This window comes from Gouania willdenowi, chromosome 1 (genome assembly GCF_900634775.1).
Source record: "Gouania willdenowi chromosome 1, fGouWil2.1, whole genome shotgun sequence".
NCBI classification, from domain to species: domain Eukaryota; kingdom Metazoa; phylum Chordata; class Actinopteri; order Blenniiformes; family Gobiesocidae; genus Gouania; species Gouania willdenowi.
Window position 1 is genome coordinate 9,316,421 of NC_041044.1, and position 26,278 is coordinate 9,342,698.

At 41.6% G+C, this 26,278-nt stretch overlaps 2 protein-coding genes across 3 annotated transcripts in view; one reads left to right on the forward strand and one right to left on the reverse strand.

Moving 5' to 3' along the window:
- socs7 (suppressor of cytokine signaling 7) overlaps positions 1 to 4,461 on the reverse strand; it is a 31,415-nt gene extending 26,954 nt beyond the window's left edge. For both annotated transcript variants that reach the window (XM_028457404.1, XM_028457396.1), the window contains exons 1-2: positions 2,621 to 4,461; positions 1,038 to 1,117 (exon numbers count right to left, since the gene is read on the reverse strand). In XM_028457404.1, the coding sequence (XP_028313205.1) occupies positions 1,038 to 1,117; positions 2,621 to 4,128 (1,588 nt within the window). In that variant the 5' untranslated portion in view covers positions 4,129 to 4,461. The remainder of the gene's footprint in view (positions 1 to 1,037; positions 1,118 to 2,620) is intronic.
- A 9,664-nt stretch (positions 4,462 to 14,125) lies between these two features.
- Positions 14,126 to 26,278, forward strand: part of gpr179 (G protein-coupled receptor 179) — a 33,265-nt gene continuing 21,112 nt past the window's right edge. The window contains exons 1-2 of the mRNA XM_028458129.1: positions 14,126 to 15,341; positions 21,349 to 21,457. Coding sequence (XP_028313930.1) covers positions 14,428 to 15,341; positions 21,349 to 21,457 — 1,023 coding nt within the window. The 5' untranslated portion in view covers positions 14,126 to 14,427. The remainder of the gene's footprint in view (positions 15,342 to 21,348; positions 21,458 to 26,278) is intronic.

The following is a 26,278-nucleotide window of genomic DNA, read 5'->3' on the forward strand; positions in this document are numbered from 1 at the left end:
GAACTGCTCAAAAAGTCACTTTCCAGAGGGCTAAAACTCTGGAAAACAGGTGAGTTTGGGAAAATAAACTTTAAATACTATGTTGTTGGGGTTTTTAGAACATATGGAGATGGGTGAAAAATAGCATGATACTGCACCTTTAAGGTGAGGAATAACCACAGATTTGAGAAGAAGCAAAAATAAATGAATTTGCTCACTTTAGTGGTCAGAACGTAATATAAGTTAACTAAATCAATATGTTGGATTTAATATTTTAATGGTTTAGTGAGCAGAAAACAGTTTTACAAGACAAAACAAAACAAAAAATTTGATTTATTGTTTAAATATGCGTCTTTTTCAGTAGAAAACTAGTACCGTTTAAAAAGTAAGCATTGTGAAGTAAATAAATGAAGTCAGCAATGTCAGACAATGGGACATTGGCTCTCTGCCCTGCACATGAAAATTTTATAAGCTTAGTTATCAAACATATCTCACAAAATCCAAATCTAGTTTTAAATCTTAATTCATACTAAACTACTTCAGGCAAAAGAGGATGCATAATTACTGAACTGTTCATTAAGGCCTGCTTTTGCATTCATATCTACCTCTAGCTTATTGTGAGTAAAAGTCATTTGAATGCAAGTAACTTTATATTAATGATTCCATGGCAGAGTTATTAAAACCAATTGTTAGGATTTCATACAACATGATTAAAAGCAGATTTTGAAATAAGAATGCCCATTTTTAGATGTTTATTTATAGCTTTTGGCTACATTCACATCTACAAGAAATATATATATATATTGGGGATTGGAATCAAAATTATTCTCTACTATGTTCAGTAAGTATCCGAGTTGTTCTCAAAACATTTGAACTTAAAAGGCATTTTTTGCAGGTTTTTCTGCATGGCTTTTAAATGATAAAATGGTTTTCATCTCACTGCATATTGTTGGGTTTGAATGTCATGAGCAGCAGGAAAGTTATGCATCAAGACCTTTTCTTCCTAAACATAAAGCTTGTTTTAAGAAACACTGGGCCACACACAGAGCAGCGCTTACCAGTGAAAGCAGAGAGTGAGGTGGACAGAGAAGCAGGGGAGAAGGCACTGTGGGCCCGGGTCAGTCTGGGCTGGCTGTGGCTGCAGAACATCAAGGAGAAGGAGCAGAAGAAGAGAGGAGTGTTAGAGAGCAGCAGAGAGCAGAGGGTGTGTGGATTTTTTAGCTCATTTTGGCAACAAAAATGAAGTTTTTGTGCATCTTTAATCAGTATGCTGTTTTAACGAATGATAAAGCCCTGGGAAGGTTTAAGAGTGACAACAAGCAGAAGAGGCTGAAGCCTGTGTTACTACATGCAGAGTTGGTTAAGTTTGGAAAGAGTGAAAGGTTAGGCAACAGTTGTCTTACTATAAGCAAGCCAGAAAAAAGTTGTGTCACTAACTTCCTGTTTTTAGAATGTATTATTTAACATGTAATCTTATGCAATCATTAGTATACTGTAAAGAAGAAATAATATGTTTTTTTCCCCCCTGGACAGGAGAGTAATATTATGATCATGAATTGATTGAACTATTTTCCCTATCTTATAATCTAATTCAAACAAATGCACCCCAAAATTATAACTTGTGCCATCTTTACCCCAAACCTTACCATTTCTACTATATTCTAAATAATCTTTATGATTTCAACTTAAACAGGCATCATTAAACAACATTTACTTTAAAATTGTTTGGAATTATTCACCAGGCAAAAAGTAGAAAAAATCCAACAATGTTTAAAGCTCTGAAATGCTTTAAATAAGATCATGGGTCGTCTTTGACTTGAAAGTTTGCCAATTTAAAATATGTAATAAAAAGTTCCCTTGAGCAAGACTAATAGTCAACTTGCTCCCAAGAAAAAAACACTGCTCAGGTCCTGGCCAAATACTGAACTAATTTAATATTGATTGCTGATTTTCGTCATTCACAGGTGTTGATTATAGCCTACATTTACTGCCTCATAATTTAGGGATTTGGATTTCAACCATTTTAGGATGTAGCCTATTGAAGGCTACAGCTGCCTTTTGAAAACAATTTAGGAAAGTCTGAAAAACCTTTTGTAGGATAAAATAATTGAATTGCCAACCACATGAATAATATAATCACTAAAAACATTTTGTATTAATGTAGGAATATAGATATTTTTTATTTAAAAGTGTGACACACACTTTAGAAACAATGATGTGGTGTAAAATCAACAGTTGATTATTTCAGGATGAGACCTGTGGCACAAAAACAAAGTGACAAATAAGCTGTAGATTTTCTTTTGAAGTTAGGCCTACTTCAACTTTAGTATGTTGGAATATTGGATGTTTGACACTCTACAGAGATGGGAAACTGTTATTGCACAAAAACGTGATTGTCTGATCCGAGGGCCACATTATCAACATTCATACCCCCACCCCCGGGGCCCCCAGTTGCCTATGTCGACTATAGGGTGACATCTCTACACCCTCTGTTTGAATGTTTTTGGACAAAGATGAACTAGTTGCATACATTTGGACCTTATATTATATACAGATAATTTATCGTTTAGTTTCCATCCTGTTGGCCAGGTAACACAGGGCCAGGGTAGCCTTTGATATTTCTGTGTCGGGGTCATCTCACCTCTCTGGGTCCTGCTCGCCTCCCGCTGCACACCCCATGTCCACCAGGCTCCCAGCTGAAGACACTGAGTAGGTCACTGACGGCCTCTTGTCCAGGAGGTGACTGGAGCCGCTGCAGCTTTTAGTCCGGAACAGTTTGCTCAGGCGGACCTTTAACGAGCCCTTTTTGGACTTCCCTGGAACTTTGAACGTTTTCTCCCCTCCAGCAGCTCGGCCTGTAGGAGTCCTCGGGGCACTGGCGCACCGCTCAGGCCGTCTCCTGGGGGTGGACGCCTGGCTCAGGTTGGGGCTGGTGGTCCAGGGTGAACTCTGCACCGGTGTCTGGGACGGTGACTTGGCTGGAACGTGCGTGAGGCCCGCCTCTGAGCTGAGCTGCTGGAGCCGAGCGGACACGGTCCCGTGGATGGTGCACACCTGAGCGCCCAGGTGCGCTGCTGCCTGAGAGGCGGATGGAGGCATCTCCACCTGCCTCCGCAGCTCCACCTGGAAACTGCTGATGGAGAAAGCCCCAGACATTTTCTGAACGATCTCCCTTTTCCTGTTCAGTAAAAACTCGCGTCGTCCTGTGTCGTCGTCCGCCTCGTCCTCCGGACAGCTGTCCATGTTCAGACCGTCCACGTCCCCGCTCCCCAGCCCCTCCAGTACCAGCAGAGCGTCGCTGGTCTCTGTGGGGTCGTCCCCGGGCTCCACTACTCGCCCAGCCGGCCCGTGCGTCCCCTGACACGAACACTCTCCCGCTTTGAGCAGCATCTTGGGCACCGCACCGACCCCCAGCTCCCCGAACCGCCGAGCCAGCTCGAACACGGCCCCCTCCCTGTCCCTGCTACCGCAGCCCCATTTGGAATCGATCACGGAGAGAGGACTGGATCTCTCCGACAGCACGGGCCACTCGGGCGGGGTGGTGATGAGTCGATGCGGGCGTCCCTGTGTCTCTGCAGGTACGGAGCCGGGCGGGTGTGCTCCCCACGTCCGGTCCATCAGGCTCAGCTCCCGCTGGGCGTCCCCGGGACGCGGGCTGTTGTTATTGACAGCTGGGCCCGCGCGGCCCGAGCCTGGGCTCGGATCCAAAGCATCCCTCTGCTGATTCCGACGGTCTAATTCTAAAATCCCTTCTCCGTTCCGCATTAAATTAGAGAATACCAGCAGCTGAGGACGGAGGCCAGAGCTTGAAGCGAAGTCAAAGCCCTGGGCCTCCATGGAGGAGTCCGGCGGGGCGGGTGCAGACATCGGGTCTCTGCTCTCCGTCCCCCCGGTGTCAGGTGCAGCCGAGCCCTCACCGCTCGGGCCTTTGTTTAAGATGCTGCTGGGATGCTCGAGGCCCACCGTCGGATCTCGGCTGATATCCAAGGCTGCTTTGACGCCGCTGTGTGTCAGGACCTCCTTTCCCATCCCTGCCACCACTCCTCCCGGTGGCAGATTCCCGTTTTCCGCGTCCAAGCGGTCATCCTCGGCCGCCGAGACCAGACGCATCAACACGAAATCGGGCGACATATCCTGCGTGTTGTTCATAATTATTCGTCAGGATCACGAAATGAGAAGGAGAAGGCGATCTGCTCTTCACATAGCTAACCGCGGAGATCTCAATCCTATAATAAAGAAAGGGCCAACCCGCCGCTGCCTCCCATAAACAGGCGATGAGCGATAACGCCAAAAACCATATCAGGCGATGTTTTCATCCCCCTTCCTTCGACAGGGCGCCGTCCGGCCGTCACACACCGGGGGATGCGTGCAGTTGGCTCCGGGCAGCAGGCGGAGCCCCAGGACTGACATGCAGTCTGATTTTAACGGAATGAAAGGCAGAGTCTCCGGTCAGTGACACAGACTGGCTCTGTTCACAGCCAGGCCCCACCCGCTCCTCCTCCTCCTCCTCCTCCTCCTCTGCCCATAATACCGCTTTATGAACCCTGATAATGACAACCGTAAATTCATCCGTGGCATTTTACTTTCACAGCGTTACCTGATTCAGCCTTTCATCACCAGCTGATTCTGGTTTTGCTCCCAGATCAACAGAATAATTGGTCAAAGTGTGTTTACATAGTCATTTATGTGTCATCAGAAAAGCATCACCTCAGACAGATAGACTTATTTATTGATTAAAATTATCATTTCACTTGGTAACAGCAGTTAAAAGTTTTCTTTTCTATTCTGCAAATAGTTGGGGCCAAGAGAGTAGCTGAAAACATTACGTCAACAGGAATATGATTACTTTTAAAAAATATACTTACAAAAATAAACAAAAAAATAAAACCTTTGTTTTTCTAAACCTTTTTATTATTCTAAAATGATATCAATATTGTTCAATGCAAGATGAAAAGAACATCTGCTTTATTACTGGGGCGCTAATGTAAATATAATATTAGTTATGGCACAGGAAGAACTACTGGTATGAAAGATGGTTTGCAAGTCAAATGGTGACTAACCAGAAAGAGTTGTAACAACCTATTCCACCAATTAGAGATGAGATATAATAATAATAATAATAATAACAATGCATTGGATTTTATTAAGCGCTTTATCATAGACACTCAAAGCGCTTTACAGAATTAAGACATTATTCTTTCACTCCACACTTAGTGGTGGTAAGCTACTATTGTAGCCACAGCTGCCCTGAGGTAGTGAGGCTGCCATAGTGTGCCATCGGCTCCTCCGACCACCACCAACACTCACTCACACACTAAATTCATACTAGGCAATGTGGGTGAAGTGTCTTACCCAGGGACACAATAACAGATGCCACTGGAGTGACTGTCCCCCACTGTGGCACCTGGAGTTCTGAGTGCTCTCCCATCCAACTACTAACCAGGCCCAGAGCCGCTTAGCTGGCGAGATCTAACGGGATCAGGCAATAACATGCTGGTATGGCCACAGATTTGACTCGTGATAATTTCTGTGTGCTCACACCCCCATCCCCACTTCACACAGTGGTTCTCAAGGTGAGAAACAGTTGCCTTGAGATCTCAGTGAGAGAAAACATATTTTGAGGTAAAAAAAAAAAAAGTATTTTTTTTTATTACAAAAATTTAAATTTGTTTTATACCTTTACACACTTTTCAGCCAATCAGAGATCTTTCTTCAAACAGTGGTCCATGAGGTGTTGTGGGGAGTTACTATTACTATGCAATGAAGGAGTTCCGGCAGGAGAAATCTCCATCGCGGCGTTAGGCACAACGGTTACGCAGGAAAATAAACGGAAAAATGTCATGCAAGTCTCATGATTCTACATACTGCAGCTTTAATGGGGATTAAACTTTAGCTTCCCAAGCAATCAGACATATATTCTAATTCTAATCTAATTTCAAAGCACAATGCTAATACAGTTAGCAAAACAATGGCTGACAGGTGTGATTGTTGTAACATACATTTCTTTTAGGTGTTTTAACCATCCCCTTATATAAAATTAAGAATACAACTAAACTCTCAATTATTGGTGAATTGGCAGCATGCCAAGACAGTTGAAAGGACAGACGGAAAGGTGTGCCTGCTGATGTTCAAAATAGAATAAGCATCTGGTTATTAACAAGGCCAAGTTAGTCAGCCACGTTACACTGAGCAAATACTGCAAATCAATTCAGAAGCTAAGAGGCCAGGGAGTGGTTATTCCAGTGTTGGTTACTAAAGTAGCAACAAAGTTTTCTCTGAGGTGAAGACAAAATTGTTGGTTGATTATTTCACTTGACAGGAGACCTGTATTATGGACTGACTCCACGTGAGGTAAGGATTATGATAGGTTAGCCAGAGTAGATCAGGAACCTGAGAAAAGGAGGAGTGTGTGTGTATTTATGTATTCAGGTGTTAAAAAATGCTTTTAAAGTTGGAGAAGAAAAGAACACGAAACTATCACAAACATGGGGTGAGAAGCAAATGGCAGGGCCTAACTGGTTGACATAAATTATGAACCTTTGCATTGGAACGCTTCTTCAAAAGCCTTGGAAAGATAAATGAAAGATAGAACCTTCATGGAAGCAACATATGAAATGTAGACAAAACTGGCCTAACACCAGTCTAGTCACCTGACCGTGAAATCAAGCAGGTGGGAGCAATGAAGGAGAGAGATGTGTTTTTTGTGCTGTGCAAGCACTGGGAAATTTGCCCCATGCATTTTTAGGCCCACAGAGCCTGCATTTGTCCCCATTATGATTTTGATAAAGTACATCTTACAAATTCTGTAATTCTTATACCATATGTAATGTGATGTTCCATCAATTATTATACAAAAAGTGAGGTGTCGACGGACTCAAATGTAGAGATGGAGGTTGCAGGCATGAATAATGTTTCAAAAGCAACTGCATAATACACAAAACGACGCAGCACCTTACATATGGGTTTCTCATCAAATCGGCACACATTTGTCCAGTGAAAGCAGCCGTCGGAGCTAGAACAGTACTGACCATTATTCCTGCAGCAGGGTGACTAAACTGGTACAGCCAGTGCAGGCCCTACATCTCCATGAACCGAACATTAAAAAACGAGCCTCAGAAGTTGTTTGAAAAGTAATGCACTCAGCACTCACAGCTTTAGTAACACAGGACATGGATCGCATGCAGGATGGTATCTGACTGGGAGAAATATGCGTGGAACGATGACTGCAGAAGTCATACATCTATTATATTTGTTTTTATTCCCAATGCCGAAAATAAGGTGTTTGCTTAAAGAAAAAGCAAATACCAGTAATAAATTCAAGTTATTGGACCAAGGGAGGGCTGTGGGTTAGGCACTTACGGTGGAAAGAGCATAAATAAAAGACATAATAAGGTTTAAAATGTTTATCTCAGCCAGTTTGGAATACTAGGAAACAATAAATGGCACAAAGTTGCCAAATCCCTACATTAGTGTGTTTAGGAGTGATCGTGGGTCCGGACTCTGAGGAGGGTACGCAAGGTAAGAAGAACTGACGAAACGAGCGGTGAATCAGCCTTGTTACAGATAAACTATGACCGGGCCCGCAGAATATCTGTGATGAATAGCACATACCATGTTCCCGAGAATTCAGTGAAATGACTAGGCTCTACTGAGTAAAATAAATGAAAATCGGAATCTACGTTGAATTGCCTTTGAAACGATATATCACACGACTATGTTCCAATAAATGTAGAAATTATCGGAAAATGGGTTGTTCCCCCCCTTTCAAAAAGGTCTCCGAGAGGCTCATAGAATATTCATGCTAAATTAGAGCTAAATTCAACAAGCATTAACGGAGGAATAGTCATTTGAAAAAATAGGGCCCCCTGGCGCCCCCGTGGCACATACGGAGTAATGGGCCCCATTCATGTATTGGTGTGTCGATGATTCGGTACCACCAACTGTCCTAATATTTGACTGACAAATAAGAAAACAACTTTAATGGGAATTGCCTAAAAAAGGAATATTGTGCTAGGCGTAATTGTAATCTACGTTGAATTACCTTTGAAATGATATATCACACGACTCATTCCATAAATTTGGAAATGACTGGAAATGGGGGTGGGCCCCCGGGCCCCCTACCCCATTTTAAAAAAAGGCTCCAAGTGTCTCATCATATTAATTCATGAAGTTTCATACCAAACTGCATTCCAATCTAACAAGAACTAGCGGAGTATTCATTTGAAAAATAGGGCCCCCGGGGTCCCCCTGGCGCCCCCGTGACATGTATGGGATAATGGGCTCCATTTATATATTGGTATGTGCCATTGATTTGGTACCACCAACCGTCGTAATATTTTACTTGCAAATAAATGAGGAACTTTAGTTTTTTTTCCTTTTGGGGCCCCAAATAGAAAAATCAAGCTGTGAGCGTCAATGCGTACACATCCATAGATTATACCTACCAAATTTCAGTCCAATCCATTCATGAATAATAGAGGAATAGTAATTTTAACTAGTGTACACAACAACAACAACAAGAAAAAAAAAGTGAGAGGCATTTTGAGTCTGGTTACCCAGCCTAAAAACTGACCATAAAAAGCTGCAAATGGCCTGATATGCAGACGTGGGGCAGTGGGGAGGTGAGTGCACGTGTAGATGGAAACTCATCTGAAAACATAGAACAGGATTAACATGTGGAAAGCGGCCAATCCAAAAGGCAAAAGATAAAATAAACAAGCCTAGGGAGCTGGGAACATACAGTAAGCAATAAAGGACACAAATACAATCCAATAGCCAAGACCAGAACCAAGCACTCCTTAAAGTGCGCAAGGAAGGAAATCAAGGGATAAGAAACACCTGAGTGAAGACAGATGAGAAATGTACACAATTTCTCTGCACCTGTTTACAGACAAGACATTTGCAAACTTTTTTATTGACAGTACAAAACTGGAGCTAAAGTGTCTATTTGTAAAGATTTCATTATATCGTAAATGGGTAGATGAGAAACATTTGTATTGCACATTACTGTACGTCAAACTGTCTGTTCAACACATTCAAGCACAGTGCTTATGCTGGTTGCAGGGACTTATAATTACGAAAAATATGGCCACAGAGATCCTCACATCCTCCTTTATGTGCTTGATGATCTATGTTCAATGATTCGTAGTCCTTGAGTGGCTCCGTTCACTTATGATATAAAACTTTTGTTTGATTCTTTAAAAAAAAAATCACTGTACATATTTGGAAATTTATTCCTAACTTCCCAAGACAGGATTATATCCTTCCTTGCCAAAAGGTGCATTTGACTTAACAGAATTTGATGTAGCCTCTTCTGTGAGTAACACCACTACTCCATTAAGAGTTGCATTATTTGGTCTCATCTCAAATTTGTGGAACACAGCTGAGAGGGCCACTCAGATTATGGGAGCACTTATTACCCCCACCTACTGCTATTTATACACTTGTTTCATTTTATCGGGTTAAACACAAAATGTATTACATAGGGAGCTTCCCATTTACATAGATCTTACTTAGATCTCATAGCAATGTGTGAAGTGAAGCAGTTCCAGCATGCTTCCTTTCAGCAATCAAATGACAAGGAATCGTGACAATTCTATTGAGTCCTCTTTCACGGGAGAATAATTTTACCCATGGTTTGTGCGCTTTCAAGGCTTGTAATGTGGTTTACAAAGAAAAATCATAAAACCTGTATCTGGGACTATAGTGATCTGTTTTTAATTACAATTATTACTCTGTTTTACTCAGTTTTCTATTATTTACACCTATTTTGTCTGAACTTTTGGTTCATGTTTATAAAACTTGTGAACTAAGATTAAAGATGAGAAAAAGTAAAAGTATCCTCACAAATTTAAAATTGAATTATTTTCTGTAACTGCTTATTTCTGCACTCAGGGTTGCAGGGGTCTAGATTGGCCAATCTTTAGTTTATATAAGGTGGGTACTGCCTATATGAGGACAGAATGTCATGGGCCACAGACACAAACCACCATTCACACACTTTACTCACTCCAAGGGGGCAATTAACCAAACGTACATGTTATTGGATTGTGGGAAGATTTCCAGTAGAAAACTTACGTAAAAATAGATTAAACATGCAAACTGATAAACCCCCAACCAAGCTGCTCGCTCAGACTACATCCTGTGTACTGGGAAAAACTGAATGACGATCGTCCATTGGCCGTCACCCCGATAGTCATGAAAGGCTTTGAGAGACCTTTCATGGCCTGCATCAATGACACCATTGATGTCACTGTGGACCTACATCAGTAGCTCCTACCTTTGCTATAGTTCCACCTGGTCTTCTGGACACACAGAATATCCACCGTCCTCCTCGGCTTCATGTCAACCAACTCCCTAACTGGCTTGCATCGTTCTAATGTTTAGAGTCACTACTCTCACTAATAGACTCTTCCCTTTCCTCTTCTCTCTTTGCATATGGGCACACTTTCCTCCTCACTTCTTCGACCAATGGTAGTTTAATTTCCGGTACCTTGTAGGTCAACAGGACCACGAACGGTCATTGTTAACCCGGACCCCGATCGTTCCGGTATGAAAGTCATTTGAGTTATTCACATGTTTTTTGGCATTTCCTAAAGAGCTGTTGTATGAATAAATAAAACCATGACATATTAGGACTGACTGCAAGATGACAATGGAGAACATGACTCACTACTCACAAGGACTGGCATGGCCGGCTGTCTTAGGGGGCCAGCGTGGTTTTTGAAGACTCCGGGGTTCACTATGGGCCAGTCACGTCCCCAGATACGGGATGGAGCTTCCAAACATTACCTCCGGCTAAGTCTCCCTGGATCACAGCTCTAGTTGGACGTTTTGCCAATATAATAGTTCTTTCAAAAAAGACTTTCTGTTGGGTCAGTGTGTGGCTTGTCCATTCTGTCACAGAAGCTTGGTGTGGTGGCGGTAGTAAAGGGCTCAAATGCAGAGAAAGATGCAGGTGCCAGGCACGAGTATCTTTCATAAAACCAGTCTATGGTTTATTGTTTACAAAAACTCAAAAGTAATAAAGTACAAACACAAAAAAATTTAAACGGAAACTAAACCTGAACTAGCAAAACAGCAGGAGCCTAACAACCCAAACTGGGAGGTGGAGAAACGAACAGGAAGACCTGGGAACACAAGGACACAGGAGTTAACAAAACATGAACTAGAAACCTAAATTACATAGAAATAAATAAACAAAGACTGACCTGAGTGAGGGCCGCAAAGAGCTGAAAACAAACAAAACAGTATACCAATCCTGACAGGCTAGAAGTAAAAGTCATGTGTGTACAGTACTCATGTACGTCTGTGTAGAATGTCAAAAAAAAAATTGGAGGATCTATTTAACCTAACATGGCATATTTCTTTAAAGTTTGGAGCCAAATATCCAGGCAGCATTCCAGAAAATACTACACACCAATAATTCATTCATTCATTCATTCATTTTTAAGTTTATATATTGGCCTATATTTTCTGACCTATAATTAGCAAAACATAAACAAAAAGTTGTTCATCAAAAATTCTTACACAACTCATTATTCATATTTATACTACTGTACGGGCCAGTTTGAAAGAATGTCAATGGGAAACTTGCCATTTTTAATAGTCTTTAAATGATTGTTGTTACAAATTAGTTATTTTTCTAAAGAAATTATCCAAAGGATGTTATTTTAATAGAAGGTGTTAGCAGTGCTATTTCAAGATATGGTGGACCCCACATACTTAGGATAGTATGAGGACAGTTTGTCAGGTTAAGGAGATTCAAATCTGTAAATATTCCAGCTGAACGGAAGTACCCTGATTACTTATGGAGTAACATAATTGATTTTATTGATTTAAATAATAATTGAAAAAAAAAAAAATATATATATATATATATATATATATATATATATATATATATATTAATTGTAGGCTTTACAAATGATCCAAATCCTGTGTAGAATTGTAACACTGGGCAATAGTGTTGTATTAACCCTATGTGAAAGGCAGGTGGGGCTGTAGGCTGTAGGCCGGGATGTGAGCGCTGTTACGGCTGCATATGATGAGAGAGGATAAAAGGCCATTAATCCTTGCCCTGTGTGTGTGTGTGTGTGTGTGTGTGTGTGTGTGTGTGTGTGTGTGTGTGCGTGTGTGTGTGTGTGTGTGTGTGTGTGTGTGTGTGTGTGTGTGTGTGTGTGTGTGAGAGAGAGAGTAATCAAACTAACAACCTGCCAGCTAAATATTGATGTGATGCAGCGTGCAGGTCAAAGTTCAGGGATATTCACATTACACACAAGTCTTAATCTGAACTTCTTCTTAGGTGATGATCTTTACGACATGGGTTCTGATACTTTGCAGATCATTGGTAATCAGGAAGTAATGTAAAAGAAAACTGATTTGCACGTATGAGTTCCATCTTCAGCAATAGTTAATGGTAAGTTTTACTACAGCCTGTTTCCTCCTAGTCTAAAAGGTAGGTTCTTTTAAGTCTTTGTAGAAGTGTGCATCTGTGATTAGCATTATTCTCTTTGTCCTGAAATAATTAAGGGATTTATCCAATAGAGTAGGAACCTAAAACAGTTTAAGAAATATGATTTTTATTATTTGCAATTTTATTGCATGCAACTTGTAAACGCAGCAACTGCATCAACCTGGTCCCTTTTGCACACTTTCTAACCTTCACCCAGCACATGTATGGGCCCAGTTTGAGGTGCATTTGTATGAAACAATTATTATTTGGTCTGTCCTTTGTGTCATTTATTATGATTCAGCCCTAAAGGAAATTGAAGCGTGAAGTGATTGTAATTTGACACCATGCTGCCAAACAATAGCCGCAAACTTCCAACGGTCCAACTGTGTCCTCATGCTGACCAGACTTTTTAACAAAAAATATTTTTTCAAATATTTATAATGGGGGGAAAACGTGTTTAGAGTAAGCACCTGAAAAAACAGAGAACTTTGTCATGTTATCTCAGAAATTATTGTGTATGTGTAAGATAAAACAAACCAAAGCATTTTTTTTCAAATATTGTAATATAAATCTAAATATAGAATACATGTAATGTATGTGACATCTTTGAACTTCTTTACTTAACTCATGTCTGTCCTTTTATATGTGGCTTAAAAGACCCTCCAGACTATTTTTGCATTACATTTTGAGTTTAGTCTAAAAATGAGGAAATACTTTTGGTTCATGGCAGCTATTGGAAGAATCTGTGCACATCAGCATCCTCACATCTGTCTGCTTGTCTATCACTTACACACAAGCAAATACACACACATGCAGTTTTTTTGTCCTCCTCAGGCTGGACTGCAGAAGCCTTGCTGCTTTGCAGTGAAAGTCTCAGGGTGGGAGTGGTGTTTGTGTGTGTGCGTGTTGCAGTTACACTGATGGGAGGGGCTGGGGTGATTCTCAGAATCCAGTTGCCATGGTCACCAAAAATAAGGACTTTCGCCTGCATCACTTCTCACTGGATGTGTATCTTTTCCTTCCTGGTTTTCCTCACACTTCTAATGCAGCATCTCATGCTCATTCAGGCACTGCACTCTCCCTATCACGCACACACGCACCCTAACAGACAAACAGACAACAGGTATCTTGTTCGCTGTATACCCTCATCATACACCTGATAAGTGCTGAAATAAGTATACATTTTCATCTCACACACACACACACACACACACACACACACACACACACACACACACACACACACACACACACACACACACACACACACACACACACACACACGACAGGCCTACCCCTCTCAGCCTTAGTAAGTCCCCTTGTCATCAAGAACTAAGCAAGGGAGGGATTCACAGGATGAATGAACTGAAGGGAGGGGAAGCAGTGAGGGAGGGGGAGGTGATGAGGTGGACAAGCATCCCGAGCTCCTGTCAGATGGGCAGCAAGCTGGTGGAAGCAACAGATAGCGGAGCTAAAGAGACAGGAGAAGAGAGAAAGAAGAGGAGTGGGAAGAAAAACGTGGGGGATCTTCTTTTTTCCCCTCCATCTGGTGGCTCTACAACAAACCACCATTCTTCTCCTGCCTGAAAAAGCCCCCCCCCCCTAACTTTGGGGATTTCCTCTCTCTCCTCAAATACTTAAGTGTTCTGCGTTTGTTTGGATGGCACAACGGAGCAAGTTGGATAAAACCAAGCTTATTACACTGATGTGTACATCCTACGCCTTGTGAGCATCTCCTGTCACAGCTATTACAGGGGACATGCAGATTAAATAAAATCCTCTTGGTGGAGCGCAGTGCACAGATGGCGTACGCCCGGAGCATGAGTGAGAATCACAGAGGCTGCGCTCATTCAGGACACCCGCTGCACCTGCAGCACCAGGCTGGGGTGAAGATGAGAAATTCTCTGTAAAAAGTCTAGGATTTCTCCAACATGTGACCTCTTTTAACCTCCAAAGGGCTGAAAAGGGTGATCCCTTTCCTCATCCCATTCAGGATGGGTCCTGTATGGCTTCTCCTTTTTCCATCCTTCCTCAGAGCACAGGTGACCCCAGACTTTCCATCAGGATCCACACTGGAGATGTCCAACAGCTCCTTTACAAACAATACTGGGTCTTATACAGAACTCTCTTCAGGCACTGTTGGTTACTTCAGCCCGGAACCTTCAGAAGTTACAGCAGGAACCTCAAAAAGTCTCACAAAACCAGAAGAAGACTGGTCTCCTGCAGAGATCTTTTTATACACAGCGGATCCTTCTACACTAGAAGAAGCCAGCTGTCCAAGGGCATACAGTCCAACTGGGCAGACTGGACTCCTGCCAGCCAGCTTCAATGACCCCCTCCAACCAGCTCTCAATGCAGTGGCCAATGCTGCCAACTTCCTCAACATGATCTTTCAAGCCAGTGACTTGCGTGAAAGCACTGTTCAGGAGGACATGGAGTGGTACCACGGACTGGTCCGTGCCCTGCTGGAGGCTGACACTCTTATTGAGCAGGCCCTGCTCACCTTTGATGCTGATCCAACTGCTCCAGTTCCACAACTGGTACTCCGTGCCACACGTAAACCAATGGCTAAGGGGCAGACTATTGTCCTCCAAGACTTGTCTAAAGACTGGGAGAGCCTACACAAACCTTCCCCTGCCCCGGATGACAGCTGGTTTAGAAGTTTTAAATTCCCAGTGTCAGGTCAACCAGCTACCGCCTTGACTAAGAGGGTGCTTCTCAATGACCTCAACACCTTGGACACCCCAAAGTGGGGGCAGGGGGACAGTTATGTGACCAGCCGTAGTGGGGTACGCTGGGCTACTGCCCCTTTTCTGGACTGTAAGGAAGGACGTTTTGTACCAAGCTGGATGCTCACCCTATCCAACTCCTTCTATGGCCTAAAGCCTGACCTGACTCCTGAGTTCAGGTGAGTTCAGGTTTCTTATGCAATCACTGCCAACACATATACGATTAACATAACATTGACAGGATGTGTTTAATTTAGTTTTATAAACTTTATTTTACATGTTTAAACTTTAAGCTTTATGTAACCAATGTAATGAACCTGTAATGATTCCGTTTTAAAACATAAGGACCAAAACTTGCTTAATCCAAAGAAAAATCTATATTCAAAAAGTGCTATTTGCCTAAAAACCGATCTACATAGACATCCAGTTCTAAGAACGGTTTTGTAGGTGCAATTGTTATTTGATATAAAGCAGTTATCTAAGGCTTTTGTGATTATGTCATGCCATTACGTGTCATGATTACCTGCTCTAGTTTTGCAATAAAAATATATGCCTTGCATCAAAGTATCATATTTAACTTCTTTGCCAAACCTAAGAGGTTTATATACCTTTAAAAAGATGAATACATAATTGGAAGAAGACCTGATTATTTAAAAAATGAAAAATTTGCTTTTGATCCTCTGACTGAGTTAGTGGCAAGATGGTAATGTCAATTCATAAAATCTCCTGAAATTAAAGTTTAACTGGAACATTTCCTTTTTTTCTTTGTTTATTGATAGGATAGCCATTAACATACTGTACTTTACATTTCCATTGCTTTTCTACATGTAAAACAGGGTAAACATACCATCTATATACATACAGTATATCTATATGATGTATAAATCAAGCTATATACTCAGTTCTAATCAATCTTTCTATGTCTTGTCTTCTGGCATTGTGAGCAGCAAGAAGAATTTTGGATAAATATTGTATATTTTTGTCAACATTTCCTTGTATCCCTGAATCAATACAAAAAGGAATGTATTGTTTTATCTCCTAAAATCTTTTTTAGCATAACATCATCTCAAAAGATCTAGATTTTTGTCCAATTCCAAAGTATGTGTGGTGTTCGGATTAGTTTGATCACAGACACTACAACATGGTTGGAGAATCTGTGTTTGACTACTTGTAACTTTGGATGTAAAAAATATCAGATTCAACATTTCCAAATAAATTTCATGCATCCTTGTGAATGGGTTGTGTTGAGGTGACTTGTCTTCATGTCATTGCAATTGCTCTCTGGGAAGTTTGCTCTCCGCCTTGCATCCACACAGACAAAAAGTAATGGAAAGTTATGAAAAAGAACTTTCTAAAAGCAGGCTTGAAACAATAATCGGGCCTATTTATAAAGAGAAAAAGACAACTGTGAGAAGAATTGTGTAATGACACCTAACTTAAAACCCAAACTAATGTAACCAATGGGAAGGCAGGGGTTCCCTTTTTGGTGAAGTAAATCTCACCGCATTAGTCTGGCAAGAATATGAACAGAGGCCAAAGTGGTAGCAAACTATGTTATTTTATTTATCATCAACAATCATAATAAAATACTTCTTTTATTTCATGATGTAGTTTAAAAGCTTGACGTACAAAAATATGATAAACTTTCAACACCAACAAAACTTTACCAAACAAGCTGAAGTTTAGAAAATGAAAATATTAACAAACTTAAGGTTAGTAACTCAACCAAAAACAACCCAAACATTAGACAAAGATTAACAAAATCAAACTAATCAGCTAAACCTCACTTCATTCAGTTAAAGTACATGGTGCCAAGTTTAGTAATCATGATTTAAGAGCTTTTTTTAACCTGATTTGAGAGCTTATTTCAACCTGATTTGAGAGCTTATTTCAACCTGATTTGAGAGCTTATTTCAACCTGATTTGAGAGCTTATTTGAACAGCAGCGGCCAACTGTATAAACACACCTGCTTATAATCCTTCTAATCAGAGGGTGCGGTTAAGAAAGCGTCCGGTAGACAGGGATGATGCGTTCACGGGCTATATGACGGTGGGAAACTACCACACTTTTACCGCCCGGTTACATCTACCCCCACTAAATGAATCGGTGGCTCACCGATAAAAAAACAACTTATGACCATGGGCGAAATATAACAGTCACTTGGCTGCTAGCACCTTGGGTCCGAGCGGCAGCAACCCCATTTTCCTCACTCCGGACAGGGGCAGGGAGGCGATGAGAGTTTGAGTGCTTTCCTGCAGTCTTTCGCGTTGACTTCCTTGGTAAAGACTCAGAGCTGTAAGGCACGACGGGAACAGGAGGAGTTGGAATAAGAGGCAGTTCGTGGGTGAGTGGTTCAACTGGCGTAGATGAAGCACTGACCGTTTCTCTGACCCTCAGCCAAGCCCCCAACTCAAACTCATCATCACTGGCATTCTCATTTGCAGGTAGTCCTTGTGACCAGACCTCCTGGTTAGTGTCTTGAGGAGGGAGCACATGCTTTAAGGTGGTACGGTGCACTTGCTTTACTTGATTGAGCCTGTCGACTGGGGGAATGGAATAGACCACACCTCCAGGGGTAGGAGCCTTTACGACCTGGTAGATGGTAGAACTCCAGGCATCTTGAATTTTTCTACGCCCTGGGCCCACACCCCGGAGGTACACTCTTTGGCCTTCCACCAGTGACTCACACAAAGCTTGTTCATCATGCCTCTCCTTCCTCTGCTTTGCTGCAGACTTCATCCAACTCCCAGTAACATCCATAGCTACCTGCAAGCACCTCCAATGCTCCACCAACCAATCACACACCCTTCCGGCTTCAGGCTCAGGGGGGATGCCAAGAAGAAAATCCACAGGTAGATGGGGCTCTTGTCCGAACATCAACAAGTAGGGCGACTCACCAGTGGACTAATGGGAGGTAGCGTTATAGTTGAACACCAGTTGTGGAAGGTGATTAGGCCAATTTTGCTTCTCTTCTGGAGGAAGTGTGTTTAGCAGGTTGTGCAGCCACTTCATGGCTGCCATCTCCAGCTTCATGGAGCTATAGTTTCTCTCTGCAGGGTGCAGGCTGCGACTGCCATAGGCCACAGGTCTCACTTTTCCTCCTTGCTCCTGTGATAGCACAGCTCCCAATCCACAGTGGCTGGCATCTACTTCAAGGGTAAATGGCAGAGAGAAGTCAGCAAAAGCTAAGGTGGGTGCACTTACAAGGCGGGACTTCAGCTCCTTGAAGCTCTCCTCACACTCCTCTGACCAGGCATCACCCAGGTAAGTTCTTCTTCCCTTCCGGTTGTTGGGACCAGATAGTTCTGCAACTAGCTGGTGAAGGGGGGCGGCCAGCTTGGAAAGTCCTTCCACAAACCTTTGGTAATAGCTGGCAGAGCCAATGAAGGACTTCAGCTCAGGGACAGTTTTAGGATGGGGCCAGTTGGACACGGCAGAAATCTTCCCAGGATCAGTTGACACTCCCTCTTCTGAAATGCGATGTCCCAAGTACTGCACCTCCTCTTTGAAAAAAAATCAAATTTCTCCAACTTCACTTTGAGTCCTTCTTGCTGCAGACGGCTAAGCACAAACTCCAGCCGTTTTAAAAGTTCATCAACAGTGGAGGAGAAAACGACTATATCATTTAAGTAGAGTAGCAGTGACTGGCCGTGCTGGGGGCCAAACATTCGCTCCATAAGTCTCTGGAAAGTCCCCGGCGCATTACATAACCTAAAGGGCATTCGGTTAAATTCAAATAACCCAAACGGGGTGCAGAAAGCAGTCTTTTGTTTGTCGCCCTCTGCCATTGGCACCTGATTATAGCCAGAGGCTAAGTCCATGATGGTAAACCACCGACCTCCACACAATGAGTCCAGGGACTCCTCAATTTGGGGCAGCGGAAATGCGTCCTTTCTGGTTTTCTTATTGAGTTGTCGATTGTCCACACAGAGGCGCAGACTGCCATCCTTTTTGCGAATGATGACAATGGGGGAGGAGTAGGGGCTACTGCTCTCCCTGATTGCCTGGGCATCTAGCAGTTGGTTTATGTGGGCCTTAACCGACTCGTACTCTGATGGAGGAATACGTCTATAACGCTGACGCACGGGTACATTGTCCAAAAGAGGGATATCGTGAGAAATAAGCCCAGTACAACCTAGGTCACCTTCAAACGCGGAAAACACTGACGTGTACTTAACTAGCAGTGCCCTGACTTTTAGCTGCTCAGCCTCAGTTAACATGGAAAGATTCAGCCCCAATATTTTATCCCGCACCGAACCCTCCTTTGCTGTGTGAAACCAAACGGTAGCTGCCCAATTAAGCTCTCTCTTTTTTTTTTTTTTTTCTTAATTTAATTTTTTTTAAAATATTTATATATATATATATATATAGCTTTCCGATATAGCAAAATCACTTTTGCCACACTCAGCCTCGTTCGCCAGAAATTTGTCGACAACGCCACTATGTAACCAATGGGAAGGCAGGGGTTCCCTTTTTGGTGAAGTAAATCTCACCGCATTAGTCTGGCAAGAATATGAACAGAGGCCAAAGTGGTAGCAAAATATGTTATTTTATTTATCATCAACAATCATAATAAAATACTTCTATTTCATGATGTAGTTTAAAAGCTTGACATACAAAAATATGATAAACTTTCAACACCATCAAAACTTTACCAAACAAGCTGAAGTTTAGAAAATGAAAATATTAACAAACTTAAGGTTAGTAACTCAACCAAAAACAACCCAAACGTTAGACAAAGATTAACAAAATCAAACTAATCAGCTAAACCTCACTTCATTCAGTTAAAGTACATGGTGCCAAGTTTAGTAAACATGATTTAAGAGCTTATTTGAATATGATTTAAGAGCTTATTTCAACCTGATTTGAGAACTTATTTGAACAGCAGCGGCCAACTGTATAAAAGAACACAACAATTAGCTTCCAGAACATCTACACTTAATAAAGAATCAGTAAAACAAAAGCAACCTTCCACACTTGGAAACCCGGTTCCCACAGGGGCTCAGGGCGCCTCACAAGAGCAGCATTTCCCCCCCAATGCAAACTCCATCGATAGCCTAACCCAGGGACAGGGCAACAATAAGTTATTGAGTACATTATTACTAAAAAGCTTGAAGACACTAGTACTCACATTTAGCACCCGACAGTACAGCCTAGGAGCCCCGAGCACGCAGACGCTACGTGCACACCTGCTTATAATCCTTCTAATCAGAGGGTGTGGTTAAGAAAGCGTCCGGTAGACAGGGATGATGCGTTCACGGGCTATATGACGGTGGGAAACTATCACACTTTAACCGCCTGGTTACACTAAGAAAGAGAACTGTGTGGACTTGAACGCACCAGAACTAGGAGTAAACACGTAAACTTAACATGGTGTTCAATTAAACACACTAAACATAATTACAAAAATAAACACAAAATATACCCACAGACCCCAGATCGTGACATTGAGGAGATACTGCAATGTTTAGGACATTTCTGGTCTTTCTGCGTGGAAACATGGTTTGTTAGAAATGTCACTGTTCTCACAAACAAATTGGTGGATATTAATGGGAAAAGTTGTCTGATATGTAAACAAGGGTAGATAAACATATTGTAAGGTGTGTCTGAACCAGAGTTCAAGACACATGAATACTGATGGGTTGCTGGTTTGCTGGCTTTTTATTTTTCAGTTTATAGCAGCAAGTCCAGTTCAATTCAGCTTTGTCAACTCAAGTTGCTTCCTGCAGGAGTGGAAGCCAATCTGCTCACTGCAGATTGCTAGTCGCTTACTTGTTCCATTCACTGCCTAGGCATGTGTGATTATTTACCCACTCAAAGTCCTTCTCTGAATTACCTCCTCCCCAATCCTCTGTGCCTGCTAGTGCTAACAGATGCAGACATTATACATTTTTTTTATTTAATGTGTTAAATATTGAAAATTAGACTTTGTCAATTCTCCTAATAAAACCAGATGCTACTGGCCATATGACTGGATCTGCTTTTGAGGATAAGCATTTGATAGCCAAGGGATATTCAGTTGCTTTAATTGAATAGTTTGAAATCTATAAGAGCATACCTGGAGAAAAAACAACAACCTGCAAACAAGAAACTGACATGTTTTTTTTTTTTTTTGAATTAGCCTAGGGATCGTTGTAACTGTTGTCTTGTTTTAATTTATCATTCCTCTGTCTGTGCTGTGTTAGAGGTGTGATCCGTGTGGATGTCAACATTCAGAACCTTGACTTGAACCAGTGTGCGAATGGAAACAGCTGGTTTGCTGATACTCACCAATGTAATCGTACCACCATGCAGGTAAGAGCAAATAACAAAAAACTAGAAAAATTAGATATTCTAGCAAATTGTGATCATGTTTTTAGTAATAGTCTTATCACTAAAATGCAACATAGTTTTAGTCAGTCTAGTTTGGGTTGACTTAATTCATTGATTTTAGTCAAATAAATCCATTACAGATATAGACAAAGATAAGGTATAAGAATAACATTTAAAACCTGATATGGGATGGTGTTAAGGTTTCTAAATACACACAGTCTGATTTGATCCTTGTTATCTGAACATCATTGATTATAATTACATTTTCTTTGAAAGAACAACATCTAAACAATAAGACAAATTATTGTCCAAACAGTAAAATTAACATTGCGGTGAGCCTGCTCTTAATGAAAAAGTTATTCCTTGTTAGCAAAAAACAACAAGATGCATACCACAAAAGCAGTCGTGCCATTACTGGAAATATAACCCAATTCAACTAGTGAACAATCAATAATTTAACATAATTATTTATTTATTATTATTAATATTTTACACAATTTAGGTAAAGCTGCAAATACAGTTTAACAACTTTTGCTGAATAATTTCGAGCAACTCTGAAATATTTGAAAAGGATCAAATATTATATTTGTGAAAGTTCACTGTCCAGCATTTCAACTAAAAATCCATTTCTGATCAAAGAAAAAGACATAATACCCCTAGGGAATGTTATACAAATACAAAGAATAAAATACAGTTGTGTACATTATTGTATATATATGCACTTCCAAGTCCGAGTCCTTGGCCTGAAAAGGGTGGAGTGCTCTCTCTATAGGTCAGGGATGAGATCCTGCCCTAAGTGGAGGAGTTCAAGTACCTCAGGGTCTTATTCACAAGTGAGGGAAGGATGGAGTAGATCGACAGGCCGATTGGTGCAGTGTCTGCAGTGATACGGACTCTGAGTGCTTCCATCGTGGTGAAGTGAAAACTGTGCCAAAAGGCAAAGCTCTGGTTTTACCAGTCTATTTCCATTCCTACCCTGACCTATGGTGATGAGCCTTAGGGAGTGACCTAAAGAACGAGATCAAGAGTATAAGTGACCAAAATGTGCTTCCTACTTTAGGTAGCTGGGCTCTCCCTTACAAATAGGGTAAGAAGCTTGGTCATTCAGCTGCTTTTTCTGGCGCCCACTACCAGCCGTCCCACCCACCCAACCAACCATCCCTTATATTTGAAGACAGGTGTACAATAAATCTAAAATACCCACTTATTAACCACTTACTAAATACAATTATGTGATCAGAATCTGGTAAGTCGACCTTTATTAACATTGAAATGCTGTCAACATTCCTACTAGGGCTGGGCAATATGGACCAAAACTCATATCTCAATATATTTTCTCAAAATGGTGATATACGATATAAATTTGGATGATTTTATCAAATAAAGTCTGACCAGAAAGACAATTCTGGGTTAAATTTGCTGATGCTAAATGCCACACAGGGACATTTATTAACAAACAGCTGATCAATATGTGCACTCAGAAATCCATCTAACTGAGCTTTACATTCTGTTCTGAGAAGTAAAAGCAGCGACTCCTAAAACTAGTATTTTGATACATAATAAGCTATAATATATATATATATATGAAATATTATAGTTTTCTATATCGCCAAAATAGAAAACTCGATACATCTTCAATCTTGATATATTGCCCAGCCCTAATTCTTAAATTATAAAACAGCCTAAATAAAAACATAAATGTGTATATGAAGCACATGTTTATTTAATATACTTACAGGTCATATACAAGTCAACACGTTGCATATTTACTGTTAATTTCACATTGCTTGTCTTTAAGTTAGACATTAACATTTTATTTTCATTACATATTTTCTTATAATTTCTCATGCTCACTCATGTGGTTCCATGGTATTCACTAATGACTTGTTAGACACATTTGTTGTTGCAGACTTAACATTCTGTAACACTTTTTTAAATAAGTGCATATTTGTGGCGCTTGTGATTGGCTATTTTTCATGTTGAATTACGTGGTTGCTTCCACCGTGGGAGACGTTAATATCTCAGTTACTAATCTAACAAAACGTGTAACTGTGTCCCATCTTGGTGCTCCTTAGGAAGGTAAACTCTATGTCACATTTCACAACGTATTTACACCAGTTCTTTGTTTTTTTGTCAGAACGTCTTCATTTATCCATCTCTTTTCTGAGTTGTTTCCGGGTTTGTTGCCGCTGTCTGCACTAATTTCGCGAGAACTGCCACTCAGGACATTTCAGGTGGCAGTTTCTGCGAGGCTAGTGACGGCGTTCAGTTTAGTAAGACATTTTTAAATTATTACTACAGTAAAATATGGGATATTTACAGGAAAATACTAATACGGGAAGATGGCGGGAAAGAGGGGTAAAATACGGGAGTTTCCTGGCTAAAATGGGATACTTGACAAGTATGGACCACATAAGTCGTCTTACTTCCTCACCGCACAATCCGCTTACTGGCTTGTCCCACCAGTTTCTCTTGGAAAAAAGAAAACTAGGACATAAAGGTTCCTCAACAAAATAAACACTGCTTGCACAAATGTTAAAATACAATCCACAAGAATCAACACTTGGCAACAGAATGGTAAATGGTCTTAATTTTTATACCACTGAGGTAGTCCCAAAGCACTTCATGCACATATCAATGGAACAGAGCAGCCATGCAAGGCGCTAGTAAACCATTGGAAGCCCCAACTTCTCGATCAGAAGTTCACCCCTCTATCAGCTGATCCACTGTCTTCAGTGGATAGTATCTGTCAATTAATGGTAAACCAAGGATAGAGGCATTCCAAGGCTCAGTGAGGCAAGTGATAAGCAAAATCTAGTCCTGGAGGTCAGTTACAACAGATCAGCTGGTATTGGATATCGTGTCTGTCTCGACTTGAGGAAGTACCTTATCAATGGGCAGCATAATGAAGCCCCACCAATCGTTATATTACTGTATGTGCCAATGTAACATATTCTTTCAAGTGAACTTGAAAACAATGTTGGCAGGATAGACCTCAACAGTCACCAATTTGTCACACAGGAAGGCAGATGATCGGGAGAATGGTTTCTGAGGAGAGGTAAGAATGTGCTAATGGGCATCCACCATACTAAAATTAATGATGAACTTTCAATAAAAATATGCAAAATCAACAACTTTTGGAATGCCTTACGTGAGTGGCCCAATCCTTAACAACACTGACCTCCTCAGGATCCATATCGCGTCACCCTCAGATATTATGAAGCCCAAGAATGAGATAGAGTGCTGGTGGGACTCGCATTTTACGGCTTTGATGAAGAGCTTGTTCTCCAGAAATTGTACCAGGACTCTGTGTACATGATCCACACATTCCTCTTTGCTCTGAGAGTAAATCAGACTATCATTCAGATGGACATAAACCAAGTGTCCAGCATTTTATGGAAAATGACATTGATAAAGCCTTGGAAAACTGCCGGAGCATTGGTGACTCCATACAGCATAACCAAGTATTAGGAGAGACCCGTGGGGGTGTTGAAAGCCATCTTTCATTCGTACCTTTCTTATTCTGACTAGGTGATAGGCATTTCGAAGGTCCAGCTTGGTGGCAATTTTGGCCTCCTTCAACTGTTCGAAAGGCGAAGTCATTAATGGAAGAGGGTACCTATTTTGATAGTAATGTTATTGAGTCCACGGTAATGGATGCAGAGGTGAAGAAACTTGTCTTTCTTCTCCAAAAAGGAAAAATTCTGCTCTGATGGGAAAGGAGGATGGACGGGTGAACCCTGCTGTTAAAGGACCCTTCCTGGGATGGCCAAGGAGAAAAGTCTGCCTCTCGGCGGAGACGTACCTGGGAGGAGATTGATAGGGCATTCACATGCTCTGTGAAGGGGTAGTGACTTAGCCCTGTCCTTGCTGAAAACCTCACACATATCAAAGTAACACACAGGTTGACCGAGAATAACCTCCCTATTGAGGGAGGGGAAAAAAGGGGAAAAGAGATCAAATAGTCCAAAGGTAGGTCAACAGCAAATAAAACATCTTTGATCCTTTCGGGAAAGCCCCTTGATAAAGGCGGCCAACAAAGCAGCAGAGTTTCAACTGCTGTCAGCAGCTAGTGTTTGGAATTCAGTAACACAATACGAAAAGCTCCTGCTACCTTGCTTGATCTTGACTGGCTGCTTCTCTGCCTAGCTGTACTTGCTGGAAGACACAGGAAAAGCCGTGGTGAAAGCTGATAGCAAAAAACAGATCTCAGATTGCTGATTCCATTCAACCAGAGCCCAGATGAGTGTCTTTTTGGAGAGATGGGAGATAATAAAGCAAACCTTAATGCGTTCAGACGTTAGGCAGCGGGCAATAGTTTGAAATATACTGTGCAATCTCCTGACTTTCCGGTGAACTTATCTGGCTTAGCATGTGACGTAGTGGTGGCGTACTGAAAGAGCTGATAAAAAACTCCCATTGCTTAGAGGTCGTCCTCCCTGCCCAGCCATCTCAGCGATGGAGCTCAGCTGTGCAACCAGTTCCGCTGAGAACTTCTCCTGGCATGCAGACACACAATCACCTGAATCTGATTCTCTTGACGAGTCAAGCGGTGCTGGTGCTTTGCTACTGTTTGAAGGAGCACTTCCGTGTCGGCTTAGTCCATCCCTGATGAATCCCTGGCAAGATTGTACCTTCATACAGGGAGGCAGAGAAATCAAAATGAGACACAGCAGGTTTGTAATCCAGAGAGATGTTCAGAGGTCCAGCATACAGGGGGTCCGGCACACAGATCCTCTACATTAACCAGTTGGGTTTAGTGAAATTGTATCCAATTTTTGTCCGTGAAGCTAACTGTTTTGG